Source organism: Myodes glareolus, chromosome 9 (assembly GCF_982192425.1).
Source record: "Myodes glareolus chromosome 9, mMyoGla1.1, whole genome shotgun sequence".
NCBI classification, from domain to species: domain Eukaryota; kingdom Metazoa; phylum Chordata; class Mammalia; order Rodentia; family Cricetidae; genus Myodes; species Myodes glareolus.
In genome coordinates, this window is record NC_142034.1 from 61,454,091 (window position 1) to 61,477,618 (window position 23,528).

Sequence of the window (23,528 nt, forward strand, 5' to 3'; positions counted from 1 at the left end):
TCCAGCACTCTCTGTGCTGTTCTTTTTAAATCAAGCATCAATTGAAGAGAAGTGGATATGCTTATGCAACACTGTAAAAAAAAAACTACAAATTTGTCAGGTAACTAGTGTGATTATCAAGTCTTTCAGAGTTATTTTTTCATATGTATTTTTCACTTTTAACAAAACAGAAAATCTCAAGGTGGGCCATGTTTTCTCATTTTCTCTTCTGTCTTAGACTCTACTGCTGTGATAAAACTTGATCAAAAGCAACGTGGAGAGGAAAGGTTTTATTTCAGCCGTGGTGTACCGATCAGTCTATCACAAAGGGAGATCAGATCAGGAACTCAAAGAAGGAACCTGAAGGCAGAACCTGATGCAGAGGCCATGGAGGAGAGCTGCTCACTGGCTTCCTCCCCATGCTTTTTTGCTCAGCCTTCTTTCTTATGCTGTTCAGGACACCCACTCCGGTGCGACACCACTCCCTGGGGGGGGGGGGGGGGCTCACTAATCACTAATCAAGAAAATGTCCCACAGACCACTCTGGAGACATTTTCTCAGTTGAGTTTCCCTCTTCCCAGTGACACTAGCCTACATCAAGTTGACACTAAAATTAGCCACAATACCTTTTTTTATTTAATTCCTTTAAGGATTCACCTGGATCATTTGGTGCCCAGAGCCACAGGGGATACCCTTACCATAAGTTTTATTGGCAAGATGTGAGGAGGGTCTCTTCCCCTGTGGTCATACATATAACATGGTGTTTATGGGCTTCTGTATAATTTGATTGTTGTTGTCAAGTAATTAGATATTTTCACCATATAATGTCTTTATTCCGAGATAATCTGCCTTAAGATTATGCTGATTTATATCCATTCACTTAGGATTTAGCCTTTTGGTGTGGGTCCAGGATCTCCATAGTTTTTTCCTGCTGCCCCTTTCAGCTTTTCCTACAGGCCCATCTTCATTCCTGTGTGACTCTCACTGAACTGCACAATCACACTCTGCCAGGGACCCACAATTGCCTGGGACCCAGGGAGGTGACCTTTATCTTCCTTCCTATCCTCCATTCTAGTCTCTCTGGACTTAGTGTTCTCCCTACCTGCAGTCTGCCCACCTGGGCCCCTCTTCCTAGTTCCATCCCTTTGGACCCTGGCCTCTTATTGCAGACCCAGGGTCTCTCTAGTCCTTCCCTGCCACCTCTTTCAGCCTTTCCTCTTAGCCCATTTCTGTTCTTTTGTAACTCCCAAAGGATGTACAGAACAGCTCTCTACCAGAGAACCCACAGCCCCCACACTTGGCTAGGACCCAGAGTGGACAGCGGCAACCAAATAGCAGAACATCCACCTAGCAAAGAAAAGACTAGATATCTACATCAAGAAATACTTCAGACATAACTCCGCATGCCCAGATGCCAACACAAAAACAATACCATGAACAACCAATATAATACGCCCCCTCCACCCAGAGGACCAGGTTCAATTCTCAGCACCCACATGGCAATTTACAACTCCAGTTCCAGGGGCTCTGAAACCTTTACACTAATGCACATAATATAAATAGGCTGACCTCAGTGGCCAGCAATATGTTGTAATATCCTGAAGATAGTAATTTAGCTAAGCAATAGACAAGAACTTCAGACTATCAGTTATGAATACGTTCAAGGACCTCAAAGGGGATAAAAAAATGCCTGAATGAGGAACATTAAAACAAAAGATTTCAATGAAATAATGAAAAAAATTCAAGACATGAAAATAGAATTCAATAAATTAAAATTCTTAAAGAAGACACAACTGAAATTAAAACTGGAAATGAAAAATACAGAAGTCAAATGAAAATCAAGAGGTAAGGCTCACTGGCAGATTAAAAGACAGGCAAGAGAAAATTTCTGGTCTTGAAGACAAAGTAAAAGGAATAGATATCTAAGCCAAAGAAAGTGTTACATGTAGAAAAAGATCCAGGCACAAAACATCCAGCAAATCTGGGACACTATGAAAAAAAAAAACTTGCAAATAATACCTATAGAGAAAGAAGCATCCCAGCCCAAAGGCACAGGAAAGATATTTAACAAAACCAAGAAGATGTCTCCAATCCCAGGAAAGAGGTGCTTATCAAAGTATAAGAGGCATACAGAACATCAAATAGACAGGACCAAAAAGAAATTTCTACAAAACAATATAATACTAAATATACAGAACAAAGACTATTAAGAGCTTCAAGAGAAAAGACCAACTCACATATAAATTCAGGCCCATTGTAAAATACAACTTTTTCACTGGAGACTCTGAAACCCAGAAGGGCCTAGATAAATATTCTATAAGCTCTGAGAAACCACAGATGCTATCTCAGACTAATATACCCAGCAGAACTATCAATCACACCTGATGGAAAGAAAAACCTTTCATAGCTGTGTGGTGGTGGCGCACGCCTTTAATCCCAGCACCCAGGAGGCAGAGGCAGGTGGATATCTGAGTTTGAGGCCAGCCTGGTCTACAGAGTTCCAGGACAACCAGGCTGTTACGCAGAGAAACCCTGTCTCAAAAAAGGAAAAAAAAAAATAAAAGAAAGAAAGAAAGAAAAGAAAAAGGAAAAGAAAAAAATCACAATGCAAACAAATCACCGATTTCTATCCACCAGCCCAGCTTTACAAAAAGCACTAAAGTGAATACTCGAGTCTGAAGAGAAGGTTAATTATACCCAAGAGGGAAAAGAAATAAATAATCCAAGAACAGTTAATCATAAAAGAAACTCCTGTAAGTAAAATCACATATAGATGCTGATGTGACACTGGATGACTTTGATAACCTCACCCTTGCCAACAGACAGGCCACCCAGATAAAAAACTGAAGAAGGAAACTCTGGAGTTAAATTATGCTGTAAATCAAATTGGCCTAGCAGAATCAATAGGACATTGCGCGAAAGCATTAAAGAATATGCTTTCTTCTGAGCAGTTCACGGAACTTTCTCCAAAACTAACCACAAGTTAGGACATAAAGCAAGTCTTAGCAGATACAAGAAAGTTCAAATAACCCACTGTATCACAGTGACCACCACAGAGTAGAAATTGTTATCAACAATAGAAATGGCAGAAAGCATACAAACTTAGAGAAGGTAATTGAATCAAAACAGAAATAAAAAGAAAATTAGAAACATTTTAGAATTGAATGAAAATGAAAGCCCAACATACCCAAATCTTAGAGTTAGAATGTATGCAGTTCTAAGAGAGATTCCTAACACTAAGTGCCTACATCAAAAACCTGGAGAAATCTTATTAATAACACACTTGAAAACTCTTAAAACAACAGGAAGAAGTAATAAAGAAAGTAGGCAGAAATCAACAAATTCAGGGCTGAAATTCAATGAAATAGAAAACAACAAACCAATACAAGAATCAACAAAATGAAGAATTGGTTATTTGAGAACTTCAACAAGATTGACAAATATTTAGTGAAATTTACCAAATGACAGAGAAGACCCAATTAATAAGGTTAGAGATGAAAAGAAAGATATTGCAATAAACTCCAAGGGGATTCAGAAAATCATGAGGACATGTTTTAAAAATCTCTGTTCCACCAAACTGGAAAGCCTAAAAGAAGTGGATGAATTTACTTATATATACGACCTATGAAAGTTAAATCAAAGATGAAAAATAAACTCATAACTACTAGTGAAATAAAAGCTGTAATTAAAAATTTCCCAAGCAAAGAAAAAATTCAAGGCCAGATGGCACTACTGAATTCTACTAACCCTTCAAAGGAAACTAATGCCAAAACTTAAAATTATTCTGCAAAATAGAAATTGAAGGAACATTTAATAGTTTTTTGTTTTTTTTGTTTTTTGGGTTTTTTTTTTTTGATTTTTCGAGACAGGGTTTCTCTGTAGCTTTGGAGCCTGTCCTGGAACTAGCTCTTGTAGACCAGGCTAGCCTCGAACTCACAGAGATCCGCCTGCCTCTGCCCCCAACCCGAGTGCTGGGATTAAAGGCATGCGCCATCACCGCCTGGCTTAATAATTATTTTTATAAAACTACCATTACCCTCCTACCAAAACCACACAGAGATCCAACAGAGAAAATTCGAGAACAATACCCCTTATGAACACATGCAAAAATTATCAATAAAATACTTGCAAACCACATTCAAAACACATCAAAAAAAGATTCTCCACTGGGAGTAAGTCAATTTCATCCCAGAGATGCAAGTATGGTTCCATAAATCAACATTACCCACAATATAACCAGACTAAAATACAAAAATCACGTTATCATCTCATTAGTGCAGAAACGACCTTGACAAAATCCAACATCCGGTCATAATTGAAAGTCCTGAAGAGACTGGTAATATAAGGGATATACTTAAACATAATAAAGTCAATTAACAGCAAGCTCAAAGCCAACGTCATCCTCAACAGAAATTCAAAAGATTTTCACTAAAATCAGGAACAAGACAAAGATGTTTGCTCTCTCCGTGCCTATTTAATATTGCACTTGAAATCTTAGATAGACCTGACCATGCTTCTTGGTAAAATGTGGATTTTGGGACCTTGGATTAAGAGCCATCCTAGTAGGACAGTGGTGCTGAGGGAAATCTGAACTATGGGAGCCAGGCTCAAGAGTTTTCAGAGGAGAAGAGTGTTGGTGAGTGGCCCAGAGACTGTTTTTGTAATATTTTGATAAAGAATGTGACTGACTGTTTTGCCCTTGTCCAAAAAATCTGCCTGAGGTTAAACTGAAGAGGTTTGGACTAAGAGCATTGGCAAAAGAGATTTCAGAACAGCCTATTTGTGTGTCACATGGTCACTAGTAGTTAGTCATATGCAGATCTGTAATGAAAAAGAGCAAGCTGAACAAGAAAAAGTACAAAATGAACAGATTGAGGAGAAAAGAGAGACCAGGAAGTCAGGTGTTCAAGGAGATAACCAGATTAAAGTAAAGCCTGCCACTCAATGAAATAAAGGGAGTGGTGACTTCAGGGCAAGACCCCACCCAGCTCAGATTCCAACTTGTAAAAGGAAATTAAAGAAGTTCATAGGGTCTGGAGTGGTGGTACTTCCTTTAATCCCAGCACTTTGGAAGCAGAGGCAGGTAGATTTCTGAATTCAAGGTCAGCCTACTCTACCAAACAAGCTCCAGGACATCCAAATTTAGGCAGTGAAGTAAACTATCAAAAACAGAAAGCTGGCAAAAAAACAAAAATGTATTTGAACAAGGGGCCATGTTCCAGTCACAACAAGCAGAACTTTGCAGCTTCTGCCACATGGTTCTAGCATTAGAGTCGGGGATTCAAGAAAGAGGTTATGGAATCTCCCTCTGCATCTAAGGAAGACTACCTACCATTAGGCATGTGCCATGGTGTCCCTGCATGGGGGCCTAGAGAGGCCACTGTGTGAAGCTGTGAAGGTGAAACCTGATTTACGTTGGGGACCCCAAGATGTTAGAGATCCCAGAGTCATGAGATACCTGCTGAATAAAGATGCTAACAGGAAATGGAACCAGTCCAGGAGAAATAAGTGTGTTGCAGTCAACAAAGCTTAAAGGAGTTGGAGATCTGAAAAGCAGTTTGACATCAGACTTGGAGATACAGAATTTGAAGTTTGCCCAGCTGGTTTTCAGTCTTGCTTTGGTTCAGTATTCCCCCTTTAGGAATGGTAACGCATATCCTGTAACACTGCATTTTGGAAGTATATGATCGGCTCTTTCAGTTTGATTTTACTGGGGGTTACAGTTAAGAGATTGCCATGAGTCTCAGAAGAGACTTTGAACTTTTAAAGAGTGTGGAGACTGTGGATGGAGACTTTTAAAGTTGAACTAAATGCAGTTTTGCATTATTATATGACTACATATCATAGTGTAGTGGTTTAAATGAAAGTGGTCCCTATAAGCTCATAGAGAAGCTTCACTGTTAGGAAGTGTGGTATTGTTGGAGTAGGTGTGACCTTGTTGGAGGAAGTATGTCACTGGGGGTGGGCTTTGAGGTTTCAGATGCTCAAGCCAGACCCAGTATCACTCTCTCTCTTCCTGCTGCCTGCAAATCCAGTGTAGAATTCTCAGCTCCTTCTCCAGAACCGTGCCTGCCTGTGCACCACTATGCTTCCTGACATGAATATAATGAACTAAACTTCTAAACCTGTAAACCAGCCCCAGTTAATGCTTTTTTATAAGAGTTGCCTTGATTATGGTGTGTCTTCACTATAATAGAAACCCTAACTAAGACATAAAATTTGCTTGAGCTCTACTGACCACTGAACTATTACTGCCTCTCACTACTCAGGCCTAAGTGCATGTCAAATCCTGGAGCAATGGAGGGCAGAGTCGATTCTTCACACAGCTTGCACAGAGGGTGAGGTCAGCATATCAAAAACAGTCTGGGCAAGTAAAAACTGCAGTCAGAAAACAGACCTCAGCATGTAAATTTATTCAGTTTCTTCTGTCTGTCTACTTCAAATGAGCTGTTTTCCAAAGATCAAACAATAGCACATTAATAGGATGTCAGACCCTAAGAAATCTATCCATATCAAACAGATGTCTGTCAGCATTTCATGGAATTCTATATGTGAAAGATAATTCCAAGATGCTCAATCAAGAACCTGCTTGAGAGAGAAAATTTCTAGGCCAATTAATGGTGTCAAAGATGAGGCTAGGTATATGACTCAGTGGTAGTGGCTTGCTTAGTATGCCCAAAACCCTCAGTATTGCACAAACACGTACATACATACATACAAGCAACACAGCATCAAAATGTAAGGCAGTCCTCACATCCAGAGAAAATTGGTAGAATAAAGAAAACTCAATGCAATGTACATGGGAAGGGTTGCCATTTTTAATATCAGAGAAATCATACTAAAGAGAAACAATGTAAAATCTATGAATAGGAATAGAGGGCCCAGCCATGACAGGCTCAACAGAGACCACCCAGGCACCACACAGGAATGCACCATCCGAGGGGAAAGTATCTAACCTTCCAAAGGAAACTCCTACCGTTCCAACCATTGTAGATAGGATCACCTGATGTCCCCTACCCAGCTCACACCCATCCCCTTTCACCAAGACAGCCCTAGACAAATGTCGACCAATCAGGGGTCCTAAGCCTTAGAAATCCCTCACCCCAACCTCTGCTACGATAAAACCCCACCCCAACGAAGCTCAAGGCTCTCTAATTGTGCCAATGCATTGGACACATGGAGAGTTCAAGTTTAAGCTTAAATAAAGGTTCTTTGCTTTTCCATACGAGACTCAGTCTCCTTGTTGATTTTTGGGGGACTCCGTAATTTGGAAATAACAAGGAGAAACTTTTTAGTCAACTTGAATCCTTAATCAACATTTAAAACCAGAGAGTAGAGAAAAACTAAAAATACAATGAAAATTTAAAAAAAAAATTTCATAGTTTTCTAAGTTCTTCCTTTTTCTTCAGGGAATTTGTGCCAAAGAGATGCATAGATTATCTGTGAATATGGCCATCTTAACCAACCTCTGAAAACCCATACTAGAAGCCTTTGTATGTCATGCATGTTGCAAATGATTAAGTCAGACATCAGAACTTACCAAACATCAATGAATTCATACTGGAAAGAAGCCCTCAATAGCAGGGATTATGGGAAAGTTTTCCATATCTTCCTGTACAAATGAGAAGCCATTCTAGAGAGAGCCACATCAATGTCATGAACTGCGAAAGAACAAATTTCCACCAAGTGCTGAGCAGGCCTGGGAATCTGAAATGGAGAGATTTCCGAAGCTCACACTCCCCTTAACTCACCGAGGCCTAGAAGAGCTGCCCTTAGCCCAGCTGGGTCCACCACCAAAGAACAACTAGGGAATCTCCGGACACAGCTCTAGAGAGGTAAGGAACCCTAGAATTGAGAGACTGGCCCTATTCATCATCCTCCCACTCCCAATATTGCCCGTGGAACAAAAGCTCTCTCCGCACCCTGGAAAAGGAAAGCAGCGGAATGTGGAATGTGGAACAGCACTGGATCCAAGCAACAGAGCACAAGCTAAACAAACTATGGGCGTGGCAGCAGAAGTGAGGTGGAAGAGTCAAGCTAAGAGAGTCTCAGCATCTCTCACTCTGGCCTTAGCAGGAAGGTACTATTTGGGTCTTTGGAAGTTTGCTGCAGAACTTTATATGTATCCTGACACACAAACTAACACTTTTAACATACAGTCAGAGCACTCTCCAATGATGAAGCATCGACTAAATCCATAATACCTTCTATTTCATTTGTGTGTACACACATATGTATGTTTCTGACAGGGTGTCCAACTGGACTGGCCTTGAACTCCCAGAGATCCATCTGGATGTATTCTAAGGCATACGGTGCAATACCTGTCCTTAAAAACTTAATTTTCATGTTTTCATTTTGTATATACCGTTTTACATTTTCCGTTCTTTTCTCAGCATGCATGCTTTTGCTCCTTAAGTGTTTAACTTGTGTCCTCCAAGAAAAGGCTCTGTCCTCTCCAAGGCTAATAAACAATATCCTCCCTGTTATTTCTTTCCACCAACCCCATGGAAGTACTCTCCTCATTCTCAACTTTTACTCCCTCCCACATTCCCCTGTCACTCAGTTTTTAAACACTGATATTCCTAGCTCAGGAAAAAAGAAGAAAGAAAAAGCAAACTGTAAACTATATTTTGGGCAACTGGGTTTCCTGTCTCCAGACCTTATAAGGGACACAGAACAAGAGCATAGTGTTACACTGGGACCCCAGTCAAACCGACAGTTACTGTGACAGTCGGCTTTTCTGATGCACACTAATCCAGGTGAACCCACCAGGGTGACTCACACATCCAACAACAGGAAAGGGGGACCTGGAATACATGTACCCTCCAACAGTTGTGCAAAATGTAAAAAACAAAAACCATGAGACTCAGCAAGGGCTCTCTGGGGAGATTAAGGCACTTTCAGAATGTGGGGTGGGCTTTGAGAGATTTAGCCTTTCCCCACTTCCTCTTCACTCTCGTAATCAGCCAGCTTTGGGCTCTAGCTCCCTTCTACCCTACTTTCCTCTCCATTATAGAATCTCTCTCCGCAAATGTAAGACAAAATATTTTAACTCTTCCACTGGTTTCTTTTGGTTGTGTTTTATCACAGTAACTGCTGCTGGGAGACAGTCTCTTTGGCCAAGAACTCCTTCTGGGGTCGTCCACTTCTGATACTGCATTGTTACCCAACCATTTTTATGAGTCTCAGAAGTACTTCTGTTCCTGCAGGGCGCTGTCATTTAAACTTTCATCTGCTGTCTTCACTGCTTCTCCCGATGTTTTTACATCTCTAAGATGCTCAGGGGTTAGCATTACGGAAAGAAACCTATTTATAGAGAGTTGGCAGCATCTCTGCAGGCTCACCATAATCCACATCAGTGTCAGTTGATCTTAGCTACAGAGATACTGAAAAAGAAACATCAGCAAGATCCAGTGCAGTGTGTGTAAGCATTACAGTTCCAGTGGAAAGGGACCTGGCCGCCGGGAGCCAAGAAATACCACAAAGTTACACCGCATAACAAACCTCGCACAAGAGATTTATTGGGAGGGGAAAACCCAGGAGGGTGGCTGCCTCTGCTTGGGTGATAAACAGCAGCAAACTGACAGAGAGTTTCTGGGCAAGGGGGTGGAGTCTCCAGAGTGGAGACTGGTGGGATTTCATGTCCATAGATTGGGCTTGTCACTCTGTAGGATGGGGGCAGGGTCTGGCAGTTAGGGCAGTTAGAGTATTCTGTGTGTGGAACCTGGCAGTTAGAGGTCCTGGGGGGAGGGGCCTGGCCACTCCTGTGCCTTGAGGGGCTTACAGTATAGAAATATCCCGTCGCTTTTCTCAGTTGTTCCGTCGAAAGAGCAATGTCAGGTACAGCGACACAATTGGCGAATATTACCTCCTCATCTGGCGCTCTTTGATCCACGGATATTTTCCTTTTATCCACCTGGCTGCATCCTTATCAGCTATAATTTCTGTGGGCTCACTGTGCACTTCCCTCCCCAGTCAGTCTCTGAGTTGGTCTTGTTGAATAAGGGCTGCGCTCCAGCCAGCTTGCCTGCCAGGGAGCCACTTCCTTAGGCGTGCCAGGCTCCAGACTAGCACCATGGCTCTCACCTCTCTGTTGAGCACATCTAGCTGCTGAAAGGATCTCAGAACAGCCCACTAATCCCCACCCCTACTGGGGGATATCTGTACACAGTGTGAAGATGTAGCGCTGTGATCGGAAAGATAAAAAAGCTGAATGGCCAATAGCTAGGCAGGAGGTATGGGCGGGACTTCTGGACACAGAGAGAAACACAGGGAAGAAGAAAGGCCGCGTTGCCAGCCAGAGACAGAGAGGAAGCAGGAAGTACAAGACGGAAGAAAGGCAATGCCACGTGGCAGTACATAGATTAATATAAGTGGGCTAACTTGAGTTGTAAGAGCTAGTTGAAAACAAGCCTAAGCTAAAGGTTAAACTTTCATACTTAATAATAAGTCTCTGTGTCAATATTTGTGAGCTGGCGGCCTAAAGAAAAGTCAGACCACATACCCCCAGTACCCACCCCTAGGACCTGATTAACCTTTTCTTTTTTAAATTTGTATTGTTTTATCAGTTATGTCCCCTGTGAACTTCTCAGGCTTTAAAACCTCCAGAAGCTCACAAGCACATCATTGGGCTTTCTGGGTTTCCCCTAGGAATGCCAAGGTGACCCAAATCTTGCTACATAGAAGGTTGCTACTTAGAAGGTTGCTACATAGAAGGTTGCCCTTCTCTTATCTCTTCTAAATTGTTTTACGGTTTTTGTAAGTCCACTTTAGAAGTCAGCATAGATCACTTAGATCCACCAAAGCCCATCCTACAGTATAAAGATCATACATCCTACCACATGCCTTAACAAAGCCAATGAAGCCTCATACTATGTCCAAGGTCCTTGATGAATCTACCTCTTGGATCTCTGGTAAACATGAGCCCACCATGCTGCTACAAGTAGAGATGCAGTTTTCCCAACACCAATTGTTGGAGAGGTTATCTTTGTTCCAATGTGTGTCTTTGGATGTATATGATCTATCATATACATATCATTATGAGCTGTGAAAAAAATGTATATTCTGAGGTATTTGGATGGAATGTTCCATAGATGTCTGTTAGGTTCAGTTGATCTATGATGTCACTAAATTCCAATATTTCTCTGTTTTCTGTCTGGGTAGTTTGTCAGTTTTTGAGAGTGGGGTACTGTAGTCACCTATTGCTCTTGCTAATCTTCGACTTTACCTCTGTTATCTATTTCATGAAGCTGGGCGCAGTGTTTGTGGCAGATAGGTTTAGCATAGCAATGTCTCCTTGATGGACTGTCCTTAATCAGTATGAGGTGACCTTTACCTCTTCTCACAATTTTGATTTGAAGTCTGTTTTGGCAGATTTTAGAACAATTGCTCCACTTATTTCTCAGTTCATGTACGTGGAATATCTTTTCCCATCCTTCCACACGAAGGAAATCTACCTCTTTTATGGTGAGATAGGTTTATTAGAATCAACAAATGCATGGTTCCTGCTTTCTGACCCAGTCTCCAGTCCATCTTTGAGCTGTGAAACTCAGACCATTGATATTCAGAATCATTGCTAAAAGATGTGCATTGGTCCCTGCCATTTCTTAACTTTGTGATGATTGGCTTTTTCTTCCTCTTCTCTTGCTTAGTTATTATTCTACCATGTTTAATCTTTCCTGTGACCCCCATGGATGGATTTGTTTTTCTCGGCAGTCTGAAGGATGTCAAAGTTTCTTCTGGAAATATGATTTAATGGTTATAAGGACGTCAACCTATTTTTACCATGAAAAGCTTTTGCTACTCCTTCAGTATGGCAGATAGCTTTTCTGGTTTGCAGTTGTCTTTGAGAACCTGAAAAATATCCTTCCAGGCTTTTAAAATTTTTATTGACCAGTCTACTGCTACTCTGATGGGTCTGCCTTTATATGTGATTTAATGTTTCTCTCTTGCCATTTGAAATTGACTTTGTCTGACATATTCAGTGTCTGAGTTGTAAGATGACGAGAGAAGCTTCCTTTCTGGGCTTTTCCATTCGGTGTCTTTAATGCCCCAGAATCTGGATTGGCACCTCTTTTCCTAACTTACGATATTAGTATGATTCTTTTGAAAATATTTTTATGCCTTCAGAATGAGATTCTTCTTCTATGCCCCTGCCCCTAATCACTAACTAAGCTCTGAGTATGCTCCACTCACTGTCTACCCCTCAACAAACTCAACTGTCTACCCTTCAACAGTTATGAAGCTAAAGGGGCCACTGTCATTAACTGGCTAGTACAGCATTGCATAGTGGTGACACCCTGCAGCTGTGTGTTCTTGCACCAGCCGACCTGAGAGTCTGTACTGAGGAGCTATTGTCTGAACTACGCACTTCAACTCTGCCATAACAAAGTCCCACGAATGTTTCCACTGACAGAACCTATGAAAAAGGAGGGTGGGTGAGGGTCATCTGCTTAAAAAAAGGTGGGAAGTGTAGCTAGGAGGGGAAGCTTGGATGCCTTTGGACAGATTTCTGGACCTATCTGAGCTACAGAAGGTTATAAATTAGTTTTTTTTTTAAAGGAGAAAATAAGTATGAGAGAAAGAAGACCTAGAAATAGAGTACATGACATGTGAGTGAAACCTATATAGTAGACCGCGTAGGGAAACGGAAAACAAGCCTAAAACCTAATCACAATATGCCAACAAAAGCAAAACCATCATGAGATTTTTGTATGCCAGACTGAAGATTAAATAATAAAAATTCGAATGACTACTTATGGAATGGGTTGTTGCGCGGCTATGGTGAATAGAAAGATGAAATTCTCAGAGGTCTCTGGTTCCAGCCAGTCCCATTTGAAACTGCGGTGGGGGAAGGCCACTGGGACCTATTCAATGCGGTCACACTGAGGACAAATAAAGAGGTCTAGTGACATCCCCACAGCATACACACACAGTGTGACCACAAAAGGAACAGAAGTTCAATGAGACCTCCACCCCAAGATCATCTTCACAGCCCCGGCCTGAGGTTTAGGTTTAAACAGAGGGCAGTCTTGGTCAAGGTGTGGTCCTGTCTGTCACCTTTCTAGGGTCCAGGCAGTCTGCTGTAGAGCGTGGACTGGTATGTTGTCAGAACTGTGCGATATCTCTTTCCGGGACACAAGTTTCCACACTGGCTGGCACCAGGCCCCTTTAGCATATTTTCATTCCTTTCGGGAAGGTTACAGAACCAGAAATTACAGTGTAGGTAGGTGTCGCCAATCTTTTCGATCCAGAAACTCCAAGTCAAACAAAAGCTTGGACATTCACCAGCTCTGCCATCTTCTGCTGCTTAAAGTTATAGGTGGCCTCTCTGTTCTCCGGGTGGCTTTCCTTAGCTCCACAGAAGTGACCTGAGGGAAAGATCTTAAGGTACCTAGTGCTAGTGAGTGACACGGCCATAGACGCTAGATGCAAAATTTCCAAGACGATTGAATTCTTAGATAGCCTCGAGGGTTGATAACTGTTCCTAAACTCTAGGAGGAGCAAAGGGGATTCTGGGTGCTGTAGGCCGAGGGTTGCGCAGGCGCATTTGCCTGCCCGACGCGGGCGGCCGTGAGGAGCCGTTGCTGTGCGAGTTCCCTCGGTGCGAGCGCCCTCTGCAGTCCACCGAGAGGCCGCCAGGTACTACCTGCCCCGTGCGGACCCGGTGCGCGCGCCCTTCCTGGGAGCTGGGCTGGGGCGGTGTGCCGGGAGCGGCCGACCCGGATCTAGCCTGGCGGACCCGCCGATCCCAGAGGCGAGCGTGCTGGGCCCGTAGCCACCGAGGCCGGGTGCTGCAGTCTCCAGCAACGGCCTCCCGGGGAGCCTGAACGCTTGGCGAAGGGCTGAGAGCACGGGGACTGCGGCTCCACCAGGACGCCAACCCTGCCACGCGCCAGAGCAGCGCACTCGCGTGGACCCGCGTGCGAGTGGAGAGCGGTTAGTCCAAGGCCGGCCGCACGGGAGCTGGGCTTGGGCTGAGAGCTGCTCTGATTCCTCACGTAAAATGATTTTAAGGCATTTAAGATGATCGCTTTTTAAGCCACTTGTTCCCTGGCACGATCCTGGAATAAAGTGTTATTGATTAGGTCGTACTGGGCTGGTCCGAGGTGCTGAAGTTCCCAGTCAGAGCCTACATCCTTCCTTTTTTGTTTTGTTTTGTTTTGTTTTGTTTTGTTTTGTTTTGTTTTGTTGGGTGGGGGGTTGTGAGGTTTCTCCTTAAGTCTGCTGATAATTGTGCAGTAGATGAAAGAAAAGTTTATTTATTATAAAAGGATTTACCTAACAGTTACAGGGTAGACGCTAACTCAGGTAGGCCGAGTAGCTGTTGCGAGTGCTAAAGACAGTCCACGACAGTTTGGCCCCAGACCAGCAACATTCTAGTTCTCCAGAATCACCAAAGTTTGTATTTGTCCACCAACCTTGTAGAATCTTTAACACGGTGTGGCTTCCACCCACCCCGCCTCCCCCGAGGCTGGACACTGCGTAGCCGGGTAGCTCCTGTGGTTACAAGGGGGAACAGATGCTGCGAGGTGATTTCGCACTGGCCACTTATTTTCGCTCTTTGAGTCAGCCTTAGAGAACTTTTAATTATTTTTAAACATATTTATGGCAGAGGGCACATGCATGCCATAGAGCATGTGTGGAGGTCGGAGGGCACCTTGTGGGAGTTGGTCCTGTCCATCCAACATTAGTTCTGATTCATTAGGCTTGGCGGCTAGCCCCATTTCCCGCTGGGCCATTTCACTAACCCATACTTTAGAGAAATTTCATTGAACACAAGTTGTTCTTTGAAAATTTTTATTTTTTTATTGACAGTTTTACAGCACTTATTTATTACAGCTCACTTCTGTCTGTTTGGTTTATTGGCTCCTTTTCCTTTTTGTTTGAACAGGCCAGTGGCTGGTATAGTTCATTATTTAGAGAATTAGCTTTTGGACTTATTCACTGGTTTTTTTTAAAAAAAAAATATTTCTTCCTCTTGTGGTTGCTTAATTATTTTTTCTCTCTAGTTAAATGTTTAATGTTTTAATTATTTTTAAACTTTTTTACTTAAAAGCATTTAGGATTGTCAAATGAATCTCTTTAAAGTTATGTCAGCAATCCAGGCATTTTTAAATCTTTGATACTCTCATTTGGGGGAGTGCACCTGGAATTGGGGTGAATGGAAACCACTCCCAAATTATACTGTTTGAAATATGCTAATGAACCATCTGGCATCAGATGCCCCACGTCTGATCCAGGTTGGCAGAGCCAATCGGAGCAGTTCCAGTCTCACCTCTATGCGGTTTGCTGCCCTACCTGGACACCTACAGGGCCGCTTCAACTCTACATATGAGATAAAGTACCAGGATACCTGGTCTTTCAAAAATTCTGGGTTATTTTTAAATATTATACCAGTCTTGAAATTTTATTTTGGAATGTCTTACAGGAAATTGATTTTTAAGGTAGTAGGATGGCATAGTCTTCAATTGACAAGGAAATTGGGGGGTATATATACATGCACACACACACATGCACAGATATGTGTGTTCCCCTAACTTCACAGGTTCTCCTGCCCATGCTTAGTGATCTCTATTTTCTACCCATTAAGATGCTCTCAAGCTTAGTAAATGACATAGAAAGGTGTGTAAGACAGTGCTTGGCCGTCAGGCGCTACAGTCTCATTAAGAGAAAACAATAAAGTTATATAATGTGTTTAGGCAAATAGTATATTAAAAGACGGATGCTGTATAAGGAAAGGAGTGGAATATTGATGCTGTCTAAGTTCGTTATGGAAACTCATGAGGATCAGTAGATTTAGGTATAATTCACAGGTGGAATTTGGGAGTCAGCTTCCATAGAGAAAATGCTGCCGTGAGAAGGGGATGCAAGGGTGAGAAAACTGGATACCTTCATGTTTCCCTGAAGGTGTGTGCGTCCTTAAGTGTGTATGGGAGGAGTATTAACGTGGTGAAAACTGTATTATACCAGTCCCTGCGAAGTGACTGGCAATTCAGAAGAAAAGTAATATGAGCAAGTATAGAATTGTCCACGTGACGATCTGTACGAACCTGTACTCGTGATTATTAATCTTTGTCGTCAGACTCTGTAGTGCATATGGACTTGTTGAAGGAAAGCATGAATGGACACCAAAGTGCTGTACGTGGGCAGATTCAGCTCCGTGTAGTGACACGTCCTGGATCACTCCCACCCTTCCTGTCACCTGAGCTGTGGCTCACACTGTCACCCGTTTTCTGGAAGCTGGGTATTGTTAGTTTTTTAGGTGAAGACTCAAAGAGAACATAGCTAGGATAACATTTTCTCGTGAAATGTTTTTATTACCCAGATTTTAAACAATGGCTGAAAATGTAAAATGGATAAGCACTGCTAGAAAATATGTAAAATTTAATGACATTCATCAAAATTAAGCCCTTATAAAGATGTAGTCTCTCAGGTTTGGAAGAAAACAGTGTTATGAATGAATATTTCTGAAATATTCCTTGAATAATAACTGAAACATACTCATCCCTACTAGTACCCACCTCCAACACTGTACTGAATTTTCTTTTAAATTTTTTTATTTTTAAAATTATTTTATGTGTGTACATGTGTTCAGGTGCACATGAAAATATGGGTGCATGTAGAGGCCAGAAGGTAAACCTTGGGTCTTGGGTGTCATCCTCAGGAATTCTATCCAGCTCCCTAGGGACTGGGGCTCTCTCTGTCTCTCTCTGTCTCTCTGTCTCTTTCTCTGTCTCTCTCTGTCTCTCTCTCTCTCTCTCTCAATTATATATATACTTGCATGTCTGTGTGGGGTTACTTGCAAGTGAGCGCATTTCCTCACAGGGCCCAGAAAAGGGTTTCAGACCTGGAGCTAGAGGTGTAGGTGGCTGCTACCCAATGTAGGTGCTGAGAACCAACTCAGTCCTCTAAAGAGCAGTGTGTGCTCTTAACTGCTGAGCCTGAGCCATCTTTCCAGCCCCAAGAGAAACAGGGTCTCTTGTTGGCATGAAGCTCACCAACTAATGCTTCAGTGTCTGGATAGTGAGCACCAGGATCCTCCTTTCCCCCAGCACTGGGACTGAAGTGTGTGCTACCACACCAGCATTTTCTCTGTGAGTGTCAGATCAAACTCAGCTTTCAAGACAACACTTCACAGCTGGGCTGTCTACCCAGACCTGGACTGACTTTCCCATTGTAGAAAACAGATGGTATTCACAGATTTTGGAAATAGTCAAATAATAATTCTTGCACAAGACAGATGCATCTTTTGTTTTGTTTTTGTCTTTTCAAGACAGGTTTTTGCTGTAGCTTTGGAGCCTGTCCTGGAACTAGCTCTTGTAGACCAGAATGACCTCGAACTCTCAGAGATCTACCTGCCTGTGCCTCCAGGGTGCTGGGATTAAAGGCGTGCACCACCACCACCCGGCGACAGATAAATTCTAAGAAATAGATCTAGTCCCCATATGAAAGAAAGAGATGCATGCAGTATCTAACGGCCCTATTATTACGAGGTTTTTATTTTGATAGGCTTATTGTTTAAAAACTTTTAAAATATCCAGTTATCTTTCTCCATTATGAGTGTTTGTCACCATTTCAAACAGTGTGAAAGAAGATGCTGACTGGACATTAGGGGCCCTAATCTCAGCCCTAAGTAAATGAGTGAAGAGGTCATCCATCACTTGCACTCCAGCTGCAGGGCTTGGTGGTGCCCACGGAGGCCGAGGGTTCTAGGCAGTGACTGAGTGTTCCTTTCCTGTGTCCCTTCAGAGTTCTGAGGTTACACAGCCCGGTGAAGGTGATATCTACCATCATTTGTGAAGGGTATTAAGAGCAAGTGCCTTACTGCCTCTGGGTCTGTCCTTATATTTCCAGCTCATTGGAAGTTCACAGGGAATGCTTGGAGAGGTATGGAAGCCTAGAGCTGGCAGCATCCATTGGAGGTTTCTGTTGGTAGTGGCAGCCCTAAATTTGGCAGGTGATCACTCTATAGGCATTAATGGTAAAGTATCCTTTGTCACGTACTCTGAACCTTGCTGGTGACTGTATTGGATGATGGAACTTCCTATAATGAGCACCCCAGGCAGAGGCTAAACACTGAGACTGAATTTATCAGTATTTGTTTATAGCTCCAATAATCTTCTCGTTTTTCCCTCTGACCAGGGCTTGTAGTTTGTAAACCAGACATGATATCTCATTTGGAAAATGGGAAAGGTTCATGGGCAGTGGTGAGAGAAACTTCAAGAACTTCCTATGAAGGTAAGTTAATGTAACCAGGAAGATGGGTTCATTTCCAGTAACAGTCATTGGAGGATACGAACAAAGATGTGAACTATTTTCCCAAAGCTTTCTCAAGGGAAACATTCCCAGTCCCTTCCTCAGCCTGTGTCCATCACCTCCCCTCACTCTGCGCTTTCTCCAACTCCTCCCTTCTCTGCTTTTGATTCTGTCCAACCCTATCCAACCCTATTTTCTTGGGAGCACAATTTTCACAGTTATTCCTCTGTGTGAAGACATCCCATAGCGTACCCCTCTCTGCTCCTTCAGTCAACTTTGTGCCTTTTCCGCCTTTCATTATCTCACCAGCATCTGATGTGCCTTTTCTCTTCTGAAAATGCGGTAAGGGCCACCCCGGATCCCTTCTGAGCTGAGCTGACGATTTATGTGTTCTTCACCTGCAGGGTCCTCAACAAGGCTCACTTTATCCTTCTCTGGGTTCTTAACTAATTGAGAATTTAAACAAGGAATCAGCTGGAATCAAAATAATATTTAATATTTATTATCCACCTGAGTACTATGAATTAGGTTAGATACTAAGGCAACAAAAATGAATAAGATGTCTTTATAAACATTTAGTTCAACAACTAGATAGTGGACAAGTAGCCATGGTGATGCCTCATAGCTGTGAGGTGGATGGGATGTGAAAGAACAGCAGTGATGAGAAGGAGGCTGTCATCCCTAGTGGATGGGGAGGTGGCTCCAAACAGTGTGTGCTCGTAATCCCAGTGCGGCCAGCTGGACACAGGAGGATTCCTAGGACTAGCTGGCCAGCTTGTCTGTTCAAATCAGTGAGCTCCAGGTTCAGTGAGAGACTGGCTCAAAAAAAAAAAGGTGGAGAGCATGTGAGGATGGCACTCAACACACACACACACACACACACACACACACACACAATCTCCTTAAAATAGAGTGGCCAGGGGAGGTCACTGTGGGGAGATATTAGAGTCCTGAGGGGTCGGAACAGTGTCCACTCAGGTGAATAATTGGCAACATATAAAGATAATACCATAAAATCGGATGTTCATGTCATGAAATGCCTTATCTCTGGCCCTCCTCCTGAATGATTTTTAATAGAAAAATTATCGGGGTATAATTTGTACCTCAGATGGTAGAGTACATACCTAGCATGCATGAATCCCTGGGTTCAATCCCCAACAACATATAACCTAGATGTAGTGGTGCATGGCTATCAGCCCAGCATTCTGGAAGTTGAGGCAGGAAGATTCAAGGTCATCTTTGGCTCCATACTTTGAGGCCAATTTGAGATACATGTCTCATACATATATATACACATGCATATATACAAACATTTCATTATTTTGGTCCTTTATTCAACTCCACCCTCTCGTCAGTTCTACTTTCTATTTTTTCCTAGAAAATAAAGTTAAATATCAAAGAGTGAAACTATATGTTCACTATATGCCCAATTTTTACTTTTTTTAAAATCCTGTTTAGTGAGAGTTCCCCAGTTTAGGAAATAAAAGCAATTTGATTTATTTTTCTTCTTTCCCTCAGACTTGGAAACCAATTCTTCAACTAAGGATGCTACACTATCAGAGAATGTTTTTGAAAAAGATTTGTCACAGAAGATCATTGTAAAGAAACTGACAGAGAATGGCCCATGGAGCTCCAGAGTGGGAAGGTTTAGGAAATGGAATAACAGCATATTAAGACTCCAGAACATTCCGAAGAGTCATCTGAGCCAGAGACTCACAGCAGAGAAGAAAACTGTTGCTGCTCAAAGGGGTATTAGACTTGGATCTGCTCCTTTTCCAGAACCAGGAATTATCGCAGAAGAACTGAGCAGAAAATGCCAAATACATGAGAAAAATTTCACAGAGAATTTAGATTTGATTACAGATACCCATTTGGGGAAGATGATTTGCAAGGATACAGAAGACCATAAAACCATAAGGCAGACTTTAGAATTTATTTTGACAAAAAAATCCGGTACTAAAGAAAAACCCTGTAAATGTAACAGATGTGAGAAGGCCTTCTGTTGTAAGCCACTGCTCACCCAACATCAGAGAACTCACACTAAAGAAAAGCCTTTTGAATGCAATGAATGTGGGAAGATGTTTAGCCAGCTCTCATATCTAAGTCAGCATCAAAAAGTCCACACTGGAGAAAAGCCCTATAAATGTAGTGAGTGTGGAAAAACCTTCATTGCTTCTTCATCACTGATGGTACATCAGAGGACTCATACTAGGGAGAAACCTTACCAGTGTAATGTCTGTGGAAAATCCTTTAGCCAGTGTGCCCGCCTTAATCAGCATCAAAGAATGCAAACTGGAGAGAAAGCCCGTACGTGCTTCCAGTGTGGGAAGGCATTTAGCGATAAATCCAAACTTGCACGACACCAGCAAACGCACAACCATGAGAAGGTCTACAAATGTGATGATTGTGGGAAAGCCTTCAGAAATAAATCCTATCTTAGTGTCCATCAGAAGATCCACACTGAGGAGAAGCCATACAAGTGCAGTGAGTGTGGAAAATCTTTCAAGAATACCACAATTTTTAATGTCCATCAAAGAGCCCACACCGGAGAGAAACCCTTTCCATGTAACGAATGTGGGCAGGCCTATATGAGCAATTCAAGCCTCGTCTTGCACACCAGAACTCACGCTGGGGAAAGACCGTCTGCATGTAGTGAGTGTGGGAAAGCCTTCAGCCAGATAGCAAATCTCACAGAGCACCAGAGAATCCATACAGGGAAGAAGCCCTATAAATGCCACGAGTGTGGAAGAGCATTTATTAACTTTTTCTACCTCACTGTCCACCACAGGGTGCACGCAGGAGAGAAACCCTATGAATGCAGCGAGTGTGAAAAGGTCTTCACGCGGTCTCCATCGCTCCTTATACACCAGCCTGTTCACACTGACGAGAAACCTTACCTGTGTAATGAGTGCGGGGAGTCTTTCGGGATACAGTCGCACCTGACCGTGCGTCAGAGGGTTCATACTGGGGAGAAGCCGAACAAATGCACTAACTGTGAGAGAACGTTCTCCAAAATGACAAATCTCAGGGAGCATCAGAAAATTCACACCGGAGTGAAGCCCTGTAAGTGTTACGACTGTGGGAAGTTCTTCCGGACCAAATCCTACCTTATTGTGCATCAGAGAAGGCACGCTGGGGAGAAGCCCTGCAAAGGTAAGGAATGTGATAGAGCCTTCACAAATACATCGCGGCTGACTGTGCATCAGAGAATCCACACTGGGGAAAGGCCTTGTAGATGTGAGGGATGCAAAAAGGCCTTTAGACCTAGCTCAGACTTGACTGCGCACCTGAGAACGCACACCGGAGAAAAGCCCTACAAGTGTAATGACTGGGAAAGCCTTCGGGAGCAGCTCAAGCCTCCCCGTGCAGCAGAAACTCCATCAGAGAGGGACTCAGCCAATACAGTGTTCAATCACAGAATCCTGTGAGCTGTATTTAAGAACTTTAGGGAACTTATCAGTAGAAATTAATTAGCTCCTGTACACTAAATTAAAAACTCTAAATATGGATGTTAGAAGAATTTAGTTATATTCTTAGAAATAATTCAAATGAGATTAAAAGTAGACAAATGAAAACCTTCATCCATAGTTCATACTTTACTCAATCAACAAATTAAAGTTAATTGTCTTTATATATTTCTGCCTGTTTTTCTATGGGTTTGTCTTTTCTTAAATGCTTTGTATATTTTTCTATATTCTTTGCCACATATGTAACAAATGTTTCTCTTAATTTAATATTTGTCTTTAAACTCCTATATACTAAAGTCACAATGTTTTCATTTTTACAGTGAAATTTTTCATCTTAGGTTCTTGATTTTTTTATTTGAAAGCCTATCTTTGGTGCCTAAATTATACATAATCTAAATTTGTTTGACATTTTTTGATAATTTAGTATTTATGTTTAAGTCTTTAAATGTAAATCTAGACTGAATATCTGTTGAATGAGACTCAAAATGACTATGAGCCCATGAAAAGATTTTAACCTACTTAGTATTCAGGGAAATTCAAATTTAAACTAATAAACTGAAACTTCTACTTTATAGAGTTGGAAAAATTTAACCTTTCATTGAGGGTAGGGTTTTGGGAAACCATGTACTCTTACTTAAAAGTTGTGTTGCTTATGTTTCTGCCAGCAACCCAGTGGTTGCATAGCATTTAAATTACCCATGCTTGCTTGGGAATCTGCTCCATTGAAATAAGCATCCTCAAGTGTAAGAGTACAAATAAGGATCTTTGTTGAAGTATTGTTTTTTAGGGCAGAAAAGTCACAACTAGAAAATGCCAATTAATAGGAAAATAGATAAATGTTGATGTATCCATATTTTGGAACAGCCTGGGTAACTTTTAAGATGAGTTATATAGATATGCTAATTTCAGAATTACCCCAATTTTTATGAGTAATTGCTTGTTATAACAAATGTATATACATATGATTTAATTATCACCAGTACCATGCACTTACAAGAGTAACTAGCTTTTCGTGAAGACAGATATAGAAGAAAGTACGTCAGGCTATAAATATTAGCTACCTGAGGGAAGGCAGAAAAGGAGAAAGGATTACAGGGTGAAGAGACTATAAACATAGAAAAATTTGAATATAGCATTGTTTTATAAAACTACATGTGATAGTGGTACTTCTATGAATTTCTGAGAGAGATGAATGAAGAAATAGTCTCTAAAAAGTTGGTGGTTGTTCCAGAGTTATCATACCAGCAGGTGTTACTTGATGATTCTGTTATTTTCTGTACCTTAATGTGTCTGCAATAAACATGTAATGTTTACATAAAAAGAAAAAATCTTCTTTCTTTTAAAAAAATTTACAACTACTGTGTTCCATGAAGTACATTTTAGGCACTAGACCTGAGGACACAGAACAGGTTGTGATGCTGCAAAGATTTTAGGTAAGTTACTCACCAACTTGTTCTTCTAACCTGGATTTCCATTGAGGTAGTGATAGAAGTTTCAGATGAAAAATAAATCTGAACAATGTCCCAAACTTGTGTGTCAGATGTGTACCAGATGTGCATCAGATGTATATCGAATATGTACCAGATGTGCACCAGATGCGCATCAGTTGTGCATCAGATGTATATCAGATGTGCATCAGATGTGTACCAGATGTATACCAGATGTGCACCAGATGTGCATCAGTTGTGCACCAGATGTGTATCAGATGTGCATCAGATGGTCACAACCTCAGAAAGTCGTTCTACTTTCACACGACACCAAAAGTGATTCCAATAGATGGTTCATTGCATATTCTCAGACCTTCTTGGTCAAGCATGGAGAGGA

At 41.9% G+C, this 23,528-nt stretch overlaps 1 protein-coding gene across 1 annotated transcript; it reads left to right on the forward strand.

The window, feature by feature from the left end:
• The first annotated feature begins 7,980 nt into the window (after positions 1-7,980).
• Znf624 (zinc finger protein 624) lies at positions 7,981-21,870 on the forward strand. The gene is made up of 3 exons (XM_048448236.3): positions 7,981-8,059; positions 18,124-18,219; positions 19,756-21,870. Exons 2-3 carry the CDS (start codon positions 18,147-18,149, stop codon positions 21,663-21,665), a joined length of 1,983 nt encoding a protein of 660 aa, XP_048304193.1. The 5' UTR covers positions 7,981-8,059; positions 18,124-18,146; the 3' UTR covers positions 21,666-21,870.
• The last annotated feature ends 1,658 nt before the right edge of the window (positions 21,871-23,528 follow it).